The sequence below is a fragment of the Vigna umbellata genome, chromosome 5, assembly GCF_029865625.1.
Source record: "Vigna umbellata cultivar VRB3 chromosome 5, Vumbellata_1.0, whole genome shotgun sequence".
Taxonomy (NCBI): Eukaryota; Viridiplantae; Streptophyta; class Magnoliopsida; order Fabales; family Fabaceae; genus Vigna; species Vigna umbellata.
In genome coordinates, this window is record NC_142169.1 from 30,741,607 (window position 1) to 30,757,278 (window position 15,672).

Genomic DNA, 15,672 nt, shown 5'->3' on the forward strand with positions numbered 1-15,672 from the left:
CCATTTCCAAAATTAACAAAATTAACGAACCCCAACGAACCAAACCATCACGATATCTATTATTCCCTTGGCGTGTTCATCATTTTTAGAGACACCATTTCCATAACTGTCAAATGTTCTCATTCGTAAAACCTCTCATTCTTTTTACGCCGTCAAATTCGCATTAATGCCCTTTAAAGAGAAAACACATGCGATCATTAATATAACAGGTAGTAAAATTTTGAAAAGTAGACGCTAGAATGTAGAATCTTTGCCAATAAAATAATGGAGTTGTTTTCATTGTCTGAACTGTCCACCACGGTCAAAGATCACCAATTTTTCTTAAAATAAATTATGATTATGCAAAATGGTGAAGTTAATTTAATTTATTTTGTAATTTCGAATTCGAACTTAAATATGTAATTGTGTTAAAATAAAAATGTGTTTCTCTATGTAAAGGAATGAAAATAAAAGGGGAAGTAGGAGCACGCGCCGGGCGAAGCGTTTGGGTTTGTTAGTAGTGATAGTTTTGGGACAGAGTTGGAGGGTTTGAAGCGGAAACATAAAAACGAGGGAGTGAAGGGGTAAAATGGTTTCTATCGCACTTTTTTTTCCCCTTATCAACTAGTTTCTCTCTCTCTCCCACCGTGGGATTAAAATATTGTTTATAATCAAAATAAATAAAGAATTTAAGAAAAATAAGAAAAATAAGAAAAAAAAAACGCGGCTGCTGTATTCACCAAAAACAGAGACACGGTGAGAGGGAGAGAGAGAGAAACTCTGTGTTGATCGATCCCAGCTAAGATTCAACGTTTCAAATAATCGAACACGGGTTTATTGGTTTTTCGATTGTCGCAGGCTGTGCTGACAATTTTGCAATAAATTTTTGTGAAATTTTGAGGCTGTGATTTCTACGCGAGCCCGCGATCGTGTAGAATTTTTCAATTACCTGCGGGGGTGATTTGTTTGGGTGGGATTTTGATTCTGAGGAATGGATCGAGGAGGAAGTGGGATTTTGATTGGGACGGAGGGTTCTCAATGCGGAGGTTTAAGTTGAAGGGTTTGATTTTTGTATTTTTTGGTATTTTTTTGGATGATTTCTGCAGGAGGTAGGGATGCTATAAAGGGGCTGGGTTTAGGGTTGGGGTTAGGGCTGGGTGCTGGGAGGAGAGAGATGGTGGAGTCTGAGCTCGAAGAGGGTGAGGCGTGCTCCTTTCAGAACCACGAGGATTATGATGCCACCGTTGATCCCGATGTTGCCCTCTCTTACATTGTAAGACCCCTTTAACTTGATTTTGCTTGCTCTGGTATTCCAAGTATAGTTTGTAGGTTTTAAAGTATGGAATTATTGCTGTTCACTTGTTTTACCTTGTTAGATCCGTGACCTGAATTTTGTTTCCGCGGTTGGCTTAAGTTGTTTAGTTGTGGGGTGTGCACTGCTGAATTGTGCTTTGCTGTGAGTTGAATAGGGTTTGACACGTGGTTAGCATAGAGAGTGTTATTGGAGATATTGAATTTTTGTGGTCTTTGTGATGTCAACTTGATGCATTGGGTTGTTGAGGAATTTTTTTTATCAATCTGCTCGATCTGCCCGTGGAAATGTTATTTAAATCAGATTGGTTATATAAAGGATTTCTTTCCTTTTTTTTGGCTTCTTGTTTGATTTCTGGTCCTTTCCTTTCATGAAGAATTAAATGTTGAGTTATTTATGTGCTTTTGTTTGTAAATTGATGTTTATAGTTTAGGAGTGCCCTTTACCCTTGATAGACTTGTACATAGTGTCATCCACTACGCCCCAAAGACCCGGAGAGTCGTTTGTCTATATTGTCATTCATAAGTACAAGACAACATGAACTATGTGTTTTGCCGTTTCTCGATCATAAAACTCGTAAAATGCAAGTTGTGTATCGAGGAACATAGTTTGAAAATCGAGGCAACTGTGAGATGGCTACTTGGCACATTTAGAATTTTTCGTTATGTTATCATAAATTGCTGTTTGTTTCCATGTCATGAATATGTCTACATCTATTGGATTTTTTCAGTTAGATTTAGTCATGTTCCGGTTTTGATAACTGTTCTTTCTTCTCTATCGAATTTTTATATTTTAAATTTTCTTTCCCAAAGGATGAAAAAATTCAAGATGTTCTGGGACACTTTCAGAAGGATTTTGAGGGTGGGCTGTCTGCGGAAAGTCTTGGTAAGTCTTGTTAGAATCAAGACTCATCTAATGTAGGATTAAACGTTAAATGGTTACTGGATAATATCGAGAAACAATTGATCATTTCAGGGGCAAAATATGGTGGTTATGGATCATTTTTGCCCACCTATCAGCGATCTCCTGTCTGGTCTCATCCAAGGACTCCACAAAAAAATCATAGTCAAAATACACCAAAATCTCCGAATAATTTGCTGCCAGAGGTAAATTTCTTACACTACATGGGGCATATCATTATGTGACTGTGATACATTTAGTTTTAACTAAATTGATTATTATATTTGAGGTTTTATGACTTACCTTTGTATTATTTATCACTTTCAACTTATTTGAAATTAACATTGTATCTTGCAGGGTGGGCAGGGTGACGCTGTACAATGTTCCACTGGAACTCAGTCATCAAGACTTGGCCCAGGTTCTGGTAACTCTTTGAGGATGGCTGCAAACAAGGGTCTCTATCTGGAAGATGGAACCCATCAAGAAAAGTACTTGATAACCACTAATGTTGATACATCCACTTCTAAGCATGAGTCTCTAAACAAGAAATTTACTAGCACATCGGACCAGAAGCCACTGAAGGTTCGAATCAAAATGGGTCCAGATAATTTATCAACACGGAAAAATGCTGCAATATACAGTGAAATTGGTCTGGATGTGTCACCATCATCATCACTGGATGACAGTCCCTCAGAAAGTGAGGGGATTTCTCGTGATCCTCATGAAGCTCCTTTTGAATCTCCAACCATTATCCTTCAGGTGAATTATCTTTTGGCATTTTCATTATCCTTTATTATATTCATTATTGATCTTGATGAGTTTAATTGAATATTTTACGGTGTATTGGAACAGATTATGACCGACCTCCCTCAGCTATTGTCACCACTTTCTGAAAGTATCATTGAATTAACTATAAAGGAAATGCGTGCCAGAGATAGCATTCCTGGTCTTGTTCATCTGGATGATGCAGAAAGTTTTGACATGTCACTAAATGAATCTAATAATGTGAAAGTAGATAGAAAATTGTCACGGGGGAGTGGTAGGAAAATGAAATCTCTGGAGGGTTGTGAATCCTCAATGGAAGTCAAGGGTTCTACAAAGAAGAATGGTCGGATTGATGCTGGAGTGTTGTCAAGAAAGGAACAAAGTACCGATGCATCAACTATGGAGGAGCTAGTTTCAAATACTATGAAGCTTCCACTTTTATCCAGTTCATATTCTTTCAGTGATGACTTGGTTAGGACTGATGATGGGCCGTGTGATTCTTTGAAGGAAACCCACAAAGTTATGGTGAGGGAGAAAACCTTCTCTGGTCAAGGTCAAAAGGAAGGGCTGGAGCCAACATCTACTGAGGTGAATGGTTTTTCTGAAAGGACAAAGGGAAGCTCAAGAAGAAAAGTTGTGGGAGATAAGATTCCTTTTGATGACTATATAGTGAAAGAAAATTCTCAAGGAGATAATAATTGCCACTCAATAATGGCTGAATCTAACGTTTCCAAAGTTAGGACAGCATCAAACACTGAAGAGCCTCCTAAGAAGGCTAATCAGAGAGGTAGCCTATGTGAACAAGACAGTATGGCAATACCTGTCGTGACAGAACATCCTGTTCTGGTTGGTAAGAAGAAGGCAAAGGGAAGTCATGACACCGTGGTTATGGAAAGGGAAAAAGAAAAGATTGGATCCTCATCGGCTCCTAAAACAAAAAGGAGTTCTGATGATAGTTCTGCATCAAAAAATGAGACTGAAGATGTTAGAGCACAAAAGAATCTCGGAAAGACTCGAGATACGTACAGAGATTTCTTTGGAGAATTGGAAGATGAGGAGTACAGAATCAATTCGCTGGAGACCCCATTTGAAGAAAAACCGAAGGAACCTGAGGTGGTTGAGAGGAGTGCACCTACAACTAGTTCTGGAGCAAAGGAGAGACCAGGTGCTAAGAAAGCTGATAAGCTGTTAACAGCTGAAATATACCCTAAATCAGCCACAAATATTTGGTGCACTGGAAATGCAAATGGTACTGATGCTGAGAGTGGAAAAGGGATTCCTGTAATGATACCCCCCGTTGAGATGGAAGATAATTGGGTGCAATGTGACAGATGTCATAAATGGCGTCTTCTTCCTGTTGGAACAAATCCTGATAACCTACCCGAAAAGTGGCTATGTAGTATGCTTAATTGGCTGTAAGTTCTGTTTCAGTGGCTAAATGTTTTATTGCCCATAATCAAATTATTAATGCATTGTGTGGACGAGCTTATCCACTAGCACTTATAGGAGAATAAAATAGGAAGGTAAAATATTCAAAAGTTAATATCAGCTTATGCACATTAGCTATTATAGAAACTCTCATAACTAACTTACCGGAAGCTGAAGGGCATAAGTTGATTTTAACTCATGTAGAACTTTGATTCATTTAAGTTTCTCCAAACAGGGTCTAATGTTAACGAGTTTGTCAGTTGGAACTAGCCCTGCACTTTTAAGGTTGGGATGTGGTCTTGAATTTTGGAGGTTTAATACCCCATCAGGCCATGTATTTGAAGAAAAAAAAATGTATTAAGGAAACTAAATTGCTTGTTAACCTATATGGAAACTACTTACATGGTCATAATGGATAATTAACATTGCATGCATAACTATGCAGGCCGGACATGAATCGATGTAGCTTTAGTGAGGATGAAACCACTAAAGCACTTATTGCATTATACCAAGGGCCTCCTTTTGACGGTCAAAGCAACCTGCAAAATGTCTCTGGCAGTGTTATGGTGGGAGGAGCCATGCCAACATCCCAGCATCCTAACCAGCACCAGCTAAATAATGATGTGCATGTGGCACCTGGGGGGAAGAAAAAGTCTGTGAAGGAAATATCAAATTCTACAAATAAAGAAAACTTTTCTCAATCCTCATATCCTATGAAGAAAAACTTGTTGTCAACAGTGAAAAGTAGGAGTTTAAATGATGTGAACAAATCTCCTGTCATGAGTGAGGCTGATGTTCCATCAGAGAAACACAAAAATAAGCACAGGACGCAGGAGCACAGTTCTGATAGAGGTAACTTGAACTGCACATTCATTTTTGTTTGTCTTCTCAGTATTGACTAAAGTGTTGATGTTCAAAGACCTGGTAAATTTCTCTGTTATCTTCATTTCTGGAATTTTGTTCTCAGGTGATACAAAGAATACGAAGGTCAAAAGCAGGAGGGATCATGATCAAGATTTTCCTAGGCCATCCAAGAAATCTAAGACTGACAAGGCTCATTCTACCAATGAAGAGTGGGTAGAACAGAGCGGAACTACTAGGAAGGTGGGTGTTCAAAGTTCAAATAGCACTTTTCCAACTACTTCAGTTGGCAAAGATCGACCAAGACAGAAAGCCCACTCTTCTTCAAGGGACTCCAAATCAAGAAAAGACAGGATTCCAGTTTCTGCTGAAAACACAAGAGATAAAGGTCAGGGTTCGTTGGATGAGGGATCTCTGGATCTGGGGAATTGTGATTCAATTGGTAGTGTGAAAAAAAGGAAACTTAAGGGATATCAGGATGCTATAACTTACAGCCCAGGTAATCCTCGCATACAGGAGAGCAAAACTTCTGAGCATGATTTCAGCGATTCAAGGAAGGAAAAGAAGGCGAAAAGTTCAAAATCTGGAGGCAAAGAATCAAGTACCAGTAAATGTAGTGGTAGGACTGACAAAAAAGTTAGTCATGCAAAGAACCAGAAATTCAGGCAAAACCCTGAGAGCAGTCTGTCACAGCGGAGCTTGGATGGCATGGACTGTTCAAAAAGGGACTTGGGACCTTTACAGGTTTCTGTTGCTGCCACTTCAAGCTCTTCTAAGGTTTCTGGCTCTCACAAAACCAAAGCCAGCTTCCAGGAAGTGAAGGGCTCACCTGTGGAATCGGTGTCTTCATCACCCATTCGAGTTTTAAATGCAGATAAGCTTTCAAACAAGGAAATTATAGGGAAAGATGATTCACGTGATGTTGCTGCTGTGGATAGTCCAAGAGGATGCTTGAATCGTGATGATGATGGTGGAAGTGATCGATCTGGAACGGCCAGGAAGGATAAATCTTTCACCATTGCCAACAGGGCAGATTTTCAGGACAAGGGTGTTAATTTTTCTGATACCAAGCTTAAAGCTGAAACAACCAGCTATTGTACAAATGGTGGTGTTGACACCATAGTTCCAGATGGGACCTATGCAGGCAAAGAGCATATTAAACATCCAGGTGAAGACAAAATTGATGTTTATCATGCTAATATGTCTCATACAAGGAAGAATGGCATAGAATCAGGTTTGGAGGACAACAATGACGGCTGTAAGTCAGAGTCCCATGCAGATAAGGTCAAGAATTCTAGTTCTTCTAGTCAACTGAAAAATCAGTCTCCTCTAGGTGAGACAAAGCATAAGGATGGAAAAAATAAGTTGCAGGAGAAGTTTGGGATCAAGCCTGACCAAAGTGAGAATATACATGCTGTCAAGAAAGATTATGCAGAGAAAGTTGAGGCTAGGAAAAAAGAGAGTCACTTAAATCGAGGTCATGACTTTCAAGATGTTAGTGTGGATGCCCTTTGCAAACAGGATGCATTTCATGCTCCCCCGCAGACTCAGTTGCCAGACTCGGATAGATCCACAAAGAGGTCTCTTTTTGAAAGAACTGGTGATCAAGAAGTGCATGGAAAAGGGAAGCTGTTGTCATCATTGCCATCTGAAGGATCTCAAGTTGAGACATTGGGCCGATGCCCACGGCCAGTTGGTTTACATAAAGGAAATGGTGATGCTGAAGTTGACCCTTCCAAAGTCGATGATGTGTCAAAGCTACCAAAAAGGCAATCGAAAAAGACTGACAATCAAAATGGAAACCAGCAAACTGGTTCAAGAAATCCCGTACTTAATGGTCACAGGTCGAAGGAGCTTGATGCCCCTAGCCCAGTTAGAAGGGATTCTTACAGCCATGCTGCTAACAATGCTGTGAAAGAAGCTAAAGATCTTAAGCATCTGGCTGATCGTCTTAAGGTTTTTACACCATCCCTTTTAGACTATTATGATTTTGCTCTTCTTGATGCCTATTTTACTAATTTTGGGTTTGATCATACAGCATTCTGGATCCACTGGTGAGAGCACTAGTCTTTACTTCCAGGCAGCCCTCAAATTTCTTCACGGAGCCTCTCTGTTAGAATCTGGCAACAGTGATAATTCTAAACACAGTGAGATGATTCAATCAAAACAAATGTATAGTAGCACTGCAAAATTGTGCGAGTAAGTCAACGATTTTCTTTATAATCATGGTTATATATGTTTTAAATATCATATTTTGTTTAAAGTACCCATTGAAATATTCTTTCCTTTACCTATTGTTTTATTAGGTTGCAAGCATGCCTTCAAACCTCATTACTGTACTTGGCATGATTATATCTTTCAGTTGATTATATCTTGTATATCATTGCCTCAAATAATTGATTTTTTTTATAATGCCATCCAATATATTCTTTATATAGGTTTTGTGCCCACGAATATGAGAAATCAAAAGACATGGCTTCAGCTGCATTAGCCTACAAATGCATGGAGGTAGCATATATGAGGGTAGTATATTCTTCACACACTAGTGCAAGCAGAGATCGGCATGAGTTGCACAATACACTGCAAATGATTCCTCTTGGTAATGAATTTTATTAGTTGATTTTCACTGTATTTGTATGATGCAATTTTCTTTCTTTCTGAAGTCCTCAGTTTCTTTGGATTTGTCCTATATCATACCAAATCCCATCTCCGTTTTTATCCTTTGGCAAATAAGTGTTAAATATTCTGATAGCTTTGTAAAGTATCATGTCACATTCATTATAATAGATTATCTGAACATTGTCCGTTTGACTAGCATTCTGTATGGTGTGATCATGGATACATATCCTCTTTGGTGGTTTGTAATTTCGGGGTGGGGGTAGGGAGGCACGTTTGGTAGAGTTTACATGGAGCTTATTTGGACTTTATGAAGATGGCTTATGGCATTATAAGCTGTTTTTATTTTTTTTTCAAGTTTCATGGAGAAACTTATAAAATTAAGCTCTATCCATTCAGCTTCAAAGTCAAAATTTACTGATAAGCTCTCATGGGATGAGCTCTTAACTTTTGATAATAATTATTTTTCTTACTAAATGCACCCTTAATCCATGAATAATAGAAGGGAAAACAGAAGAAAAATAGGAAGAAGTTAGATATGGTTCATTTTGTGGATACAGACAAGTCTAAATTTTATTTTCCTTTCATCATGTTAATGAACTACTGTTTCTCTTTCTCAGGACTGTCATTGGCATCGTAATGATGAAATTTGAGTAGATTAATCTCTGATCTCTCTTTTGTTTTGAACCTTGTTTCTTTTGTTAGGTGAGTCTCCATCGTCATCTGCCTCTGATGTTGACAATGTTAACAACTCTACAGCTGCTGACAAGGTTGTCACCATATCTAAGAGTGTCAATTCGCCCCAAGTAGCTGGAAACCATGTTATTGCTGCACGACATCGTCCTAATTTTGTGCGATTGCTCGGTTTTGTGAGTATATAGTTCTTGCTCACAGAAGTATGATCTTGGCAAAAGTCTCTCTCCCTTCCTCACATTGATTGCCTAAAACAACTTACAGGAAACATAGTCAAGGATAAGGCATACATTAATTTTACGAAGAATAATTGAATTCTGAATTCCTTTGAATGGTTGATTATGTGAATTTGTTGGTTGTCATATTAGGAAATGCTTTCACGCGAGCTCTGAAAGATGGTTCCTAGTTAGGATCTATGACAGAGTTTGCAAGGTTGAATTTATCTGATCGAGGATTGTGGCATCCTGCAAAATTTAAGAGTGCTAAAATCTTAATAAAATTAGAGTATTAATGCAGCATAATAAATCACAGTAAGCCTTGAACTTGACTCAAAATACCTTATAATCCGTTTCAAGCTATCACAAGGAGCAATGTAATCATACACATGATATATGTGTACATTTAATTTAGGCTTTGATGTCTAGACTAACAAAGAGAAGTCAATTATATGTGAAGTAAAAACAAGTAAATCACTGTAGCTTAACCTATAATTATAAGGATGGCCAAAGAAATCTGCAAATAAGAAAATTGGTCAAATTCAAAGCATCCTAGTATTTTCCCATTAAATCAATTGAAGGTGTGTAACTTCCTTAAAATATGAAGGGAGCCGTTCATCAAGGAGATATAGAGATTTATTTTTAAGGCTGAATCTGTTCTAAATTTTTGGTATTGTGGACTTATTTTTATAGGTTTTATGGTCGTATTTTATAGTGGACATCCTAATAAATAATCTGGTATCTAGTGTGCCATCAACACAATTTATTTGATTCCTATTCTGTTCCTTCTTCAGACTGCTAGGGCATGCTATAAATAAGATCATATGGTCTTCTGACCTGGATTGTGATTTTAGTGCTTTCAAAAGTTATTACAGCCATGCCTAACGGGAAGCCCGCACTAACAATTAAAATGCTAGCTCAAATGTTGTCTGTGTCTTCTTTAGGCTGTGATATTTGGAATTAAAAACATGTACCAATTGCAGGCTCAGGATGTTACTTTTGCCATGGAAGCATCAAGGAAATCACGGAATGCTTTTGCAGCTGCTAATTCAAGCCTAGGTGTGGGCAAGAATACAGATGGTATCTCCTCTATCAAAAAGGCTCTTGATTTTAGCTTTCAAGATGTGGAGGGGTTACTTCGTTTGGTACGGGTTGCTGTGGAGGCCATTAATCGTTAAAGAAACCATTTAATTGAGAAGATGTTTCTAGTCAGTTATGAACATGTGTTTCTTGGTCATGTACAAAATCTCAATTCTGACAAAAAACAGTCTGAAATTATGGAGGGCAAGGTTTATTTTGTTGGATCTCGAATCAATCTTGTCAACAGGTGAAGCTAGTACTGTCTCTATAGATATGGCTGCTGTGGACAGTGAAATGAAAGTCTCAGTTTACAGTCAGGAATTTGGTTGCTCTCTGTTGTTTACAAACATAAAATCCTTGCAATCCTCGAGACAACGTGGAGGCCCTCAGAAGCAAGGTTCTGTAATGCAGATTCTGAGCTATATTGATATTTAGAACGATGCTACTTCCAGATTATAAGATGATGATATAATAGGTGGATATGGATAGATTTAGAAGTTTGAAACTATTTGCGCTCTCTTATGTCCTTTTCTCATTCCGGAGGGTTTATTAATTTGTCAATCTGTACATGTGTAAAGTTGTAACTGCTGGAAAGAGGAAGTTGTGGATTTTGTATTACTGCAATCATGCTTCTACTAGTGGTTCTGCATTTTCTTCCCCTTTCCAATCTCTTCCCGGAAAGTAAAGTCAAAGGAGCCAAACTAAAGTGAGCATATCTTCTTAATACGAGAACATTCGTGTTCCTGAATCCTTTTTATTTAATTTCTCAATGGCCACTATTTTCCTGATTTGAATCTTGTCTCATGCAGGTTGTCTTGTACAATGTTGGGATTAGGGGTAGAACAATATTCTTTACTCATTTTGTTGATAGAGTACCAAGTAGAAAATAAAAAAGGAGAGATGTACAGCAAGAATTTTTTTGAAGTGGCAGGCAATTTACTGCAAATGAATTGTCAACTCAGGTATACAAATACCCATGTCTTGTAAAATTCGTTTTGTTTGCTATCCAAGTGATTGCCAAAGCATGCCTAACACTTGATTGAATTACATTTCTTTTTTTCCTGAAGGGACGCAGTGGATGTAAATAAAAATTATATAGATTCAAGTCAGAGACAGGGCAAGCTGGTTGCTACATTCATGCAGAACATTCAGGTATTTTTTCATTATGTTCAATTGATCGTGTCGCTGCTAAACAAGTATTGACATATACCACTTAAGACATTTCTATGTTAAGTGTTCCGTTTTTTATATAAACCTGGATTTTGCTTAAGTAGAGAAACTTAAATAGATGTTATATTAACTATTTTGATATGATTAGGATGGAAATTTTAAATAAATTCTTTAACTGGCCTCTATTTTAAAGGTAAAATCTCCTTAATGAACATTAGGGGTTCGTTTAATGGTCAGGATAAGAAAGTGATAGGATAATAGTAAAATAAATATTAATCATATTCAATTTTGTGCTTACCACGATCAAAACTACATAACAATATGTTGCAGTGATAATGGCAGTGGTGGTCAAATTAATTACAACAATGGTGGTAGTGATGACAATTATAAAAATGAGATGGTTGCTACAATAATGGTGATGGTTATGGTAAATAGTGGTAGTAATGGGAATGATAATAACATGGTAGTGGTCGTGGTTGTGGTAATAACGATGGTGGTACAAATAATAACGACATTATAAGTGGTGACGTTGTATTGGTAATTATTATGATGACAAATTATAATATTGGTGACAATGGTGAAAGTGTTAGCAAAAGTTTTGAGAAGAATGATGGAAGTGATGGTTGTTGTGACGAAGATGATGTACATGGGGGTGGTGGCAACAACAATAAAGGTGATGGAAGTGAGTGCTAACACTGATGAAAGCAATGTTTAGAATGATGGCAATGACAATGAGAATGGTGATGCCAAGGGTGGTGATGATATAGTGGTCGTAATGAAGATAAGGTGGTGAAAGAATAGGAGGTTTCTGCATATCTTGCTACCTTTTAACTAGGCTGCTCCTTTGGATAAAAAATACATTGCACTAACATGATATAGGACAGACAGTAGGATAAGAAAATCATTTTATCAGTTCACCGAACAATTTATTACAAGGTAAGATATCCCTATTGTATCTTGATCATCAAAGGGACCCCAAAGTAATAAGCATACAAATCCTTACATGTGTGTTAATCTCTCCTACTAAAGGCTGATTTTTTTAGTTTGTCTAGTTTACTGTTCTGAAATGGCTAAGGATGGACAATTTGGATTATAGTCACTAGAATTTTAAAATTTTACTTTGATCGAAAGGATCTGTATCAAGATTATGAGGCGTTTCACATGTGTAGCACAGCAACTAATTACCAGAACTATAGATAAGTTTGTACAAGTCATTCAAGTTATTGATTACCCAGCTTAAGACTTTGGCTTCCTCAAAGAATCGGCTCATTATGGAATATATCCCTTTTTTTCTGTGCATGATGCTGGTATTTATTTGGCTTGTGTGGTGCCATCATATAATAGTTAGCCCTATTGCACTTTGTGAGTGTTTGGTGCCAACTTAACAGTGTCTGTGGTTGCAGGTTTGAGCAACTGAGGCAAATACCAGATAGACCTGGAGTTTAGCTCGCCAAATCCGTAACTGACCATGGTGGAGTTTTTTTCTTCATCTTTTTCCCTGCTTTTCCCTTAGTCTTACTGTATTCTTTAAAAAAAAAAAAAACAGATGCTAGTATTGGGCATTTAATTTTAAATTTTGACTTTACTAACTTACCTGTTCTTATAATGTACATAGCTTTATATTAATCTACTTTTCTTAATATTTCACCCTTCTGGTGTAGTGGCGAGTGCCATTCGGTGCGTCGTGTGTAAGTTATATGGAATATAGAATTGAAAATAGTTTAGTGGAAGATTAAGGGTGTATTTTGGCTTTTGTAGTCATGGCAGTATTTATTTAGAGTTGTTAAAATATATTACAGATAAATTCCAGAATTGTAATAAAATTTCAATCTAATTACTCAATCATGATTATATCATAAATATTTATATTAAATTTTATTAGAAATGAATAACAATAAAAGAGTGATTAGATGCTTCATATTAATATCAAATATTAACAAATTTTATTTATATATATTTAGATTTATATTATATAGAACATGTTTGTATGTTAATAATTGTTTTCATTCATACACTGTATTTAAATTTTAACGATTGAGGATGAATTATTATATAATAGTCATGTATAGTTTTAAAAAAAGTCTGCTAGTGGACGAAGACCTTGAGCTAAAGAGAGAGACAAATAAGGATATTCCGTGTATAATTCTGCATATCTCGAATGTCAAACGAAGTTTTTATTTTTAACGTAATAAAAAAGTATAATTTATATAAAATTTTAAATACTATTAATTTAATTTGATCACGTTTAATCTATAATAATTGGTACATTTGTTTATTTGAAAACAAAATTAACGGTAATATATCATTACTAAGAATTTTAAACTTATAAAAAAATATATTTTGTTAACATTATTTTTCTTATATAAACAATTATTGAAATTATTAAAAGAATTAAATATTTCACTGGCAGAGAAACAAAGAATTATAAAGACTAAATAAAAAAGAATTATAATTTTCTTGATGTTTTATTGAGAGTGTATTATCTTATAAATAACTACATTATATGAATATCAAAATTTCACTGGCATAAAAACTATACAGGAAAAAAAAAACTTATTAATGTCCCAGTCCACAAAAGTTAAAAGTATTTATATATTTTAAAAAAAGGTGGAAAATGTATGATTTGGTAAATACAAAATTATTTATTGTACTGATACGAAATTAGTAGCAATTACTTTAAGAGTGTTGACTAAATGGTCCTAAGAAATCTAGGCATTTAGTTATACCATTGTTTATTTTGTTTTCACATTAGGTTTTTATTTTTGCTTTTAATGGAGCATATGATTGATCCTAACCTCTTAAATACATAATTTTAAACTCACTTATTTTTTAGTTATTTTAAAATTTAAAGTGATTAATATCTGGCATGCAATTATAAAACAAAAGAATAACATCAAATGCAAATTTATTCTCTAACAAAAAGTAATAATTGAAAACATTTTTAACTTAAATAATGAGAAAAACACTAAATGGGATTTGTTGGTTGCAATTTCGAACAATTTATTATAAAATGTCATCTATTTATAAAAAAGATACAATCACATTTAAAATTAATTTGTACATATAAAATTTAACAAATATAATCAATTCTATCTATTTTTAAAGACTTGTGAAAATACATAATAAATGAATTAATAAACTCATATCTTTAAATACTTTTTTTCGAATAAACTCAATATATTTGATTCACGAAAGACATTACTATAACTAATGTATTTTTGTTGTAAAAAATTGTATTGTAATATTGTAATTTAATTTAAGAAAATACTAAATTTTATATTGTTCTATCAAGCCCACCTGTTTGTTTGTTCTTTCACGTTTTTACAAGTAATTATAAAATTATACTTTTCTTTATCAAGTTGATTACATTATAATTTAAGAAGGTTTATAGTATAACAGTTTAAATCAATTTTATTAGATAACCTCACATACTATTTTAAAATCTGGAATTTAAATATAATTTAACTTTACAAAATTAATATTTACATGTTAATTATATATTGATTTATTTATATTATTGGTATTAATTTTTTGTCCATGTGTTATATAGATAAAGAAATAAAATTAACCACTTTATTTTATTAGAATTTTCATAAGATCAAATATATTCTGTTGAAACTCTAAAAGTATTTTGAACTCTTCAAACTTTCGATTGCAAATGTATTCATTCTTATTAAGCTGGGTAAGAAGTATGTTTGTATAAGACACTGGTTTTTTAATTGAAAACTAATGACATTGGTTTATATTTTGAAGAAGATAATGGTTTGAGTGAAAAGAAATTATAATGACTGCCTTGTTTAATGAATTACAAATGACAAATTTGTATAGGTCAAATGATGATGATTGACATTAAATATATTATAAGAGTGACATTAAAAATAAGATATATAATAAGTGTAATTTATTATAAAAAAGGATTGGTTGAAAATAATTTTAATTAAATATTAAATTATAAAAGAATTGATATTATTATTAAGTACTTGTTTTCTGTTAGTACGAAATAGTAAAAGAGAAACATTTAAACAATTTGTCTGTTTTCACATGCATTTGAAAAGGGGAAATATCATATTATTAGTTAATTAACTGATAATAGCTTTTAATAATTATTACCCTTAAAGTGAATTGAATGAAACAGAAAATGAAAATAAATATACAGAGAGGGCATAGAATTGAGGAGAGAAGTGTAAGACTATTGCAAATTTTGAGAAATGGTGGTTAATGGTGGAATATAAGTGTCTAATGCAGCCTTAATTCAAACAAAAGTAAGGTCATTTAGATAAAAGAATTGGCCTTGTTCTTTTGAGTAGATTTGACGGGATTTGAAGATAAATTTTTTTATCGTTTATTTGAGTGAATTTATAAGTAAATGAGAGTGAATTTGGAAATAAATTTTTTAATTTGTCACAAATTTTATTTCTAAATTCACTCTCATCTACTTCCAAATTCACTCAAATAAAGACAAAAAAATTTATCTTCAAATCCCCTTAAAAGAACAGGTAAATCATCTCTCACAGATAAATTGTCATAGACAAACAACAAAATATTTGTTTTTCCCTCCGTAATAAAAATAAATCAGTAGAAAAAAAATATAATATTATAGACAAAATGTATAAAATTTTGGAACAAAGACAGATTTTAGTTTCACAACAAATT

The 15,672-nt window shown here is 34.6% G+C and overlaps 1 protein-coding gene and 1 pseudogene across 3 annotated transcripts; one reads left to right on the top strand and one right to left on the bottom strand.

The window, feature by feature from the left end:
- The first annotated feature begins 576 nt into the window (after window positions 1-576).
- Window positions 577-12,749, top strand: LOC124828115 (cysteine-tryptophan domain-containing zinc finger protein 3-like). Of its 3 annotated transcripts, XM_047301346.2 has the most exons (14): window positions 578-1,252; window positions 2,104-2,176; window positions 2,267-2,397; window positions 2,549-2,950; window positions 3,044-4,371; window positions 4,830-5,236; window positions 5,352-7,201; window positions 7,284-7,444; window positions 7,684-7,844; window positions 8,567-8,730; window positions 9,753-10,555; window positions 10,659-10,811; window positions 10,917-11,001; window positions 12,423-12,749. In XM_047301346.2, exons 1-11 carry the CDS (start codon window positions 1,073-1,075, stop codon window positions 9,945-9,947), a joined length of 5,052 nt encoding a protein of 1,683 aa, XP_047157302.1. In that variant the 5' UTR covers window positions 578-1,072; the 3' UTR covers window positions 9,948-10,555; window positions 10,659-10,811; window positions 10,917-11,001; window positions 12,423-12,749. The 3 variants fall into 3 exon arrangements, with proteins under 3 accessions (XP_087970868.1, XP_087970867.1, XP_047157302.1); XM_088114742.1 differs by lacking the exons at window positions 10,659-10,811; window positions 10,917-11,001; window positions 12,423-12,749 and having other exon boundaries at window positions 577-1,252; window positions 8,567-8,757; window positions 9,753-9,894; XM_088114741.1 differs by lacking the exons at window positions 10,659-10,811; window positions 10,917-11,001; window positions 12,423-12,749 and having other exon boundaries at window positions 577-1,252; window positions 8,567-8,838; window positions 9,753-9,891.
- On the bottom strand, window positions 10,382-10,785 carry LOC124828125 (uncharacterized; annotated as a pseudogene).
- Window positions 12,750-15,672: the final 2,923 nt, after the last annotated feature.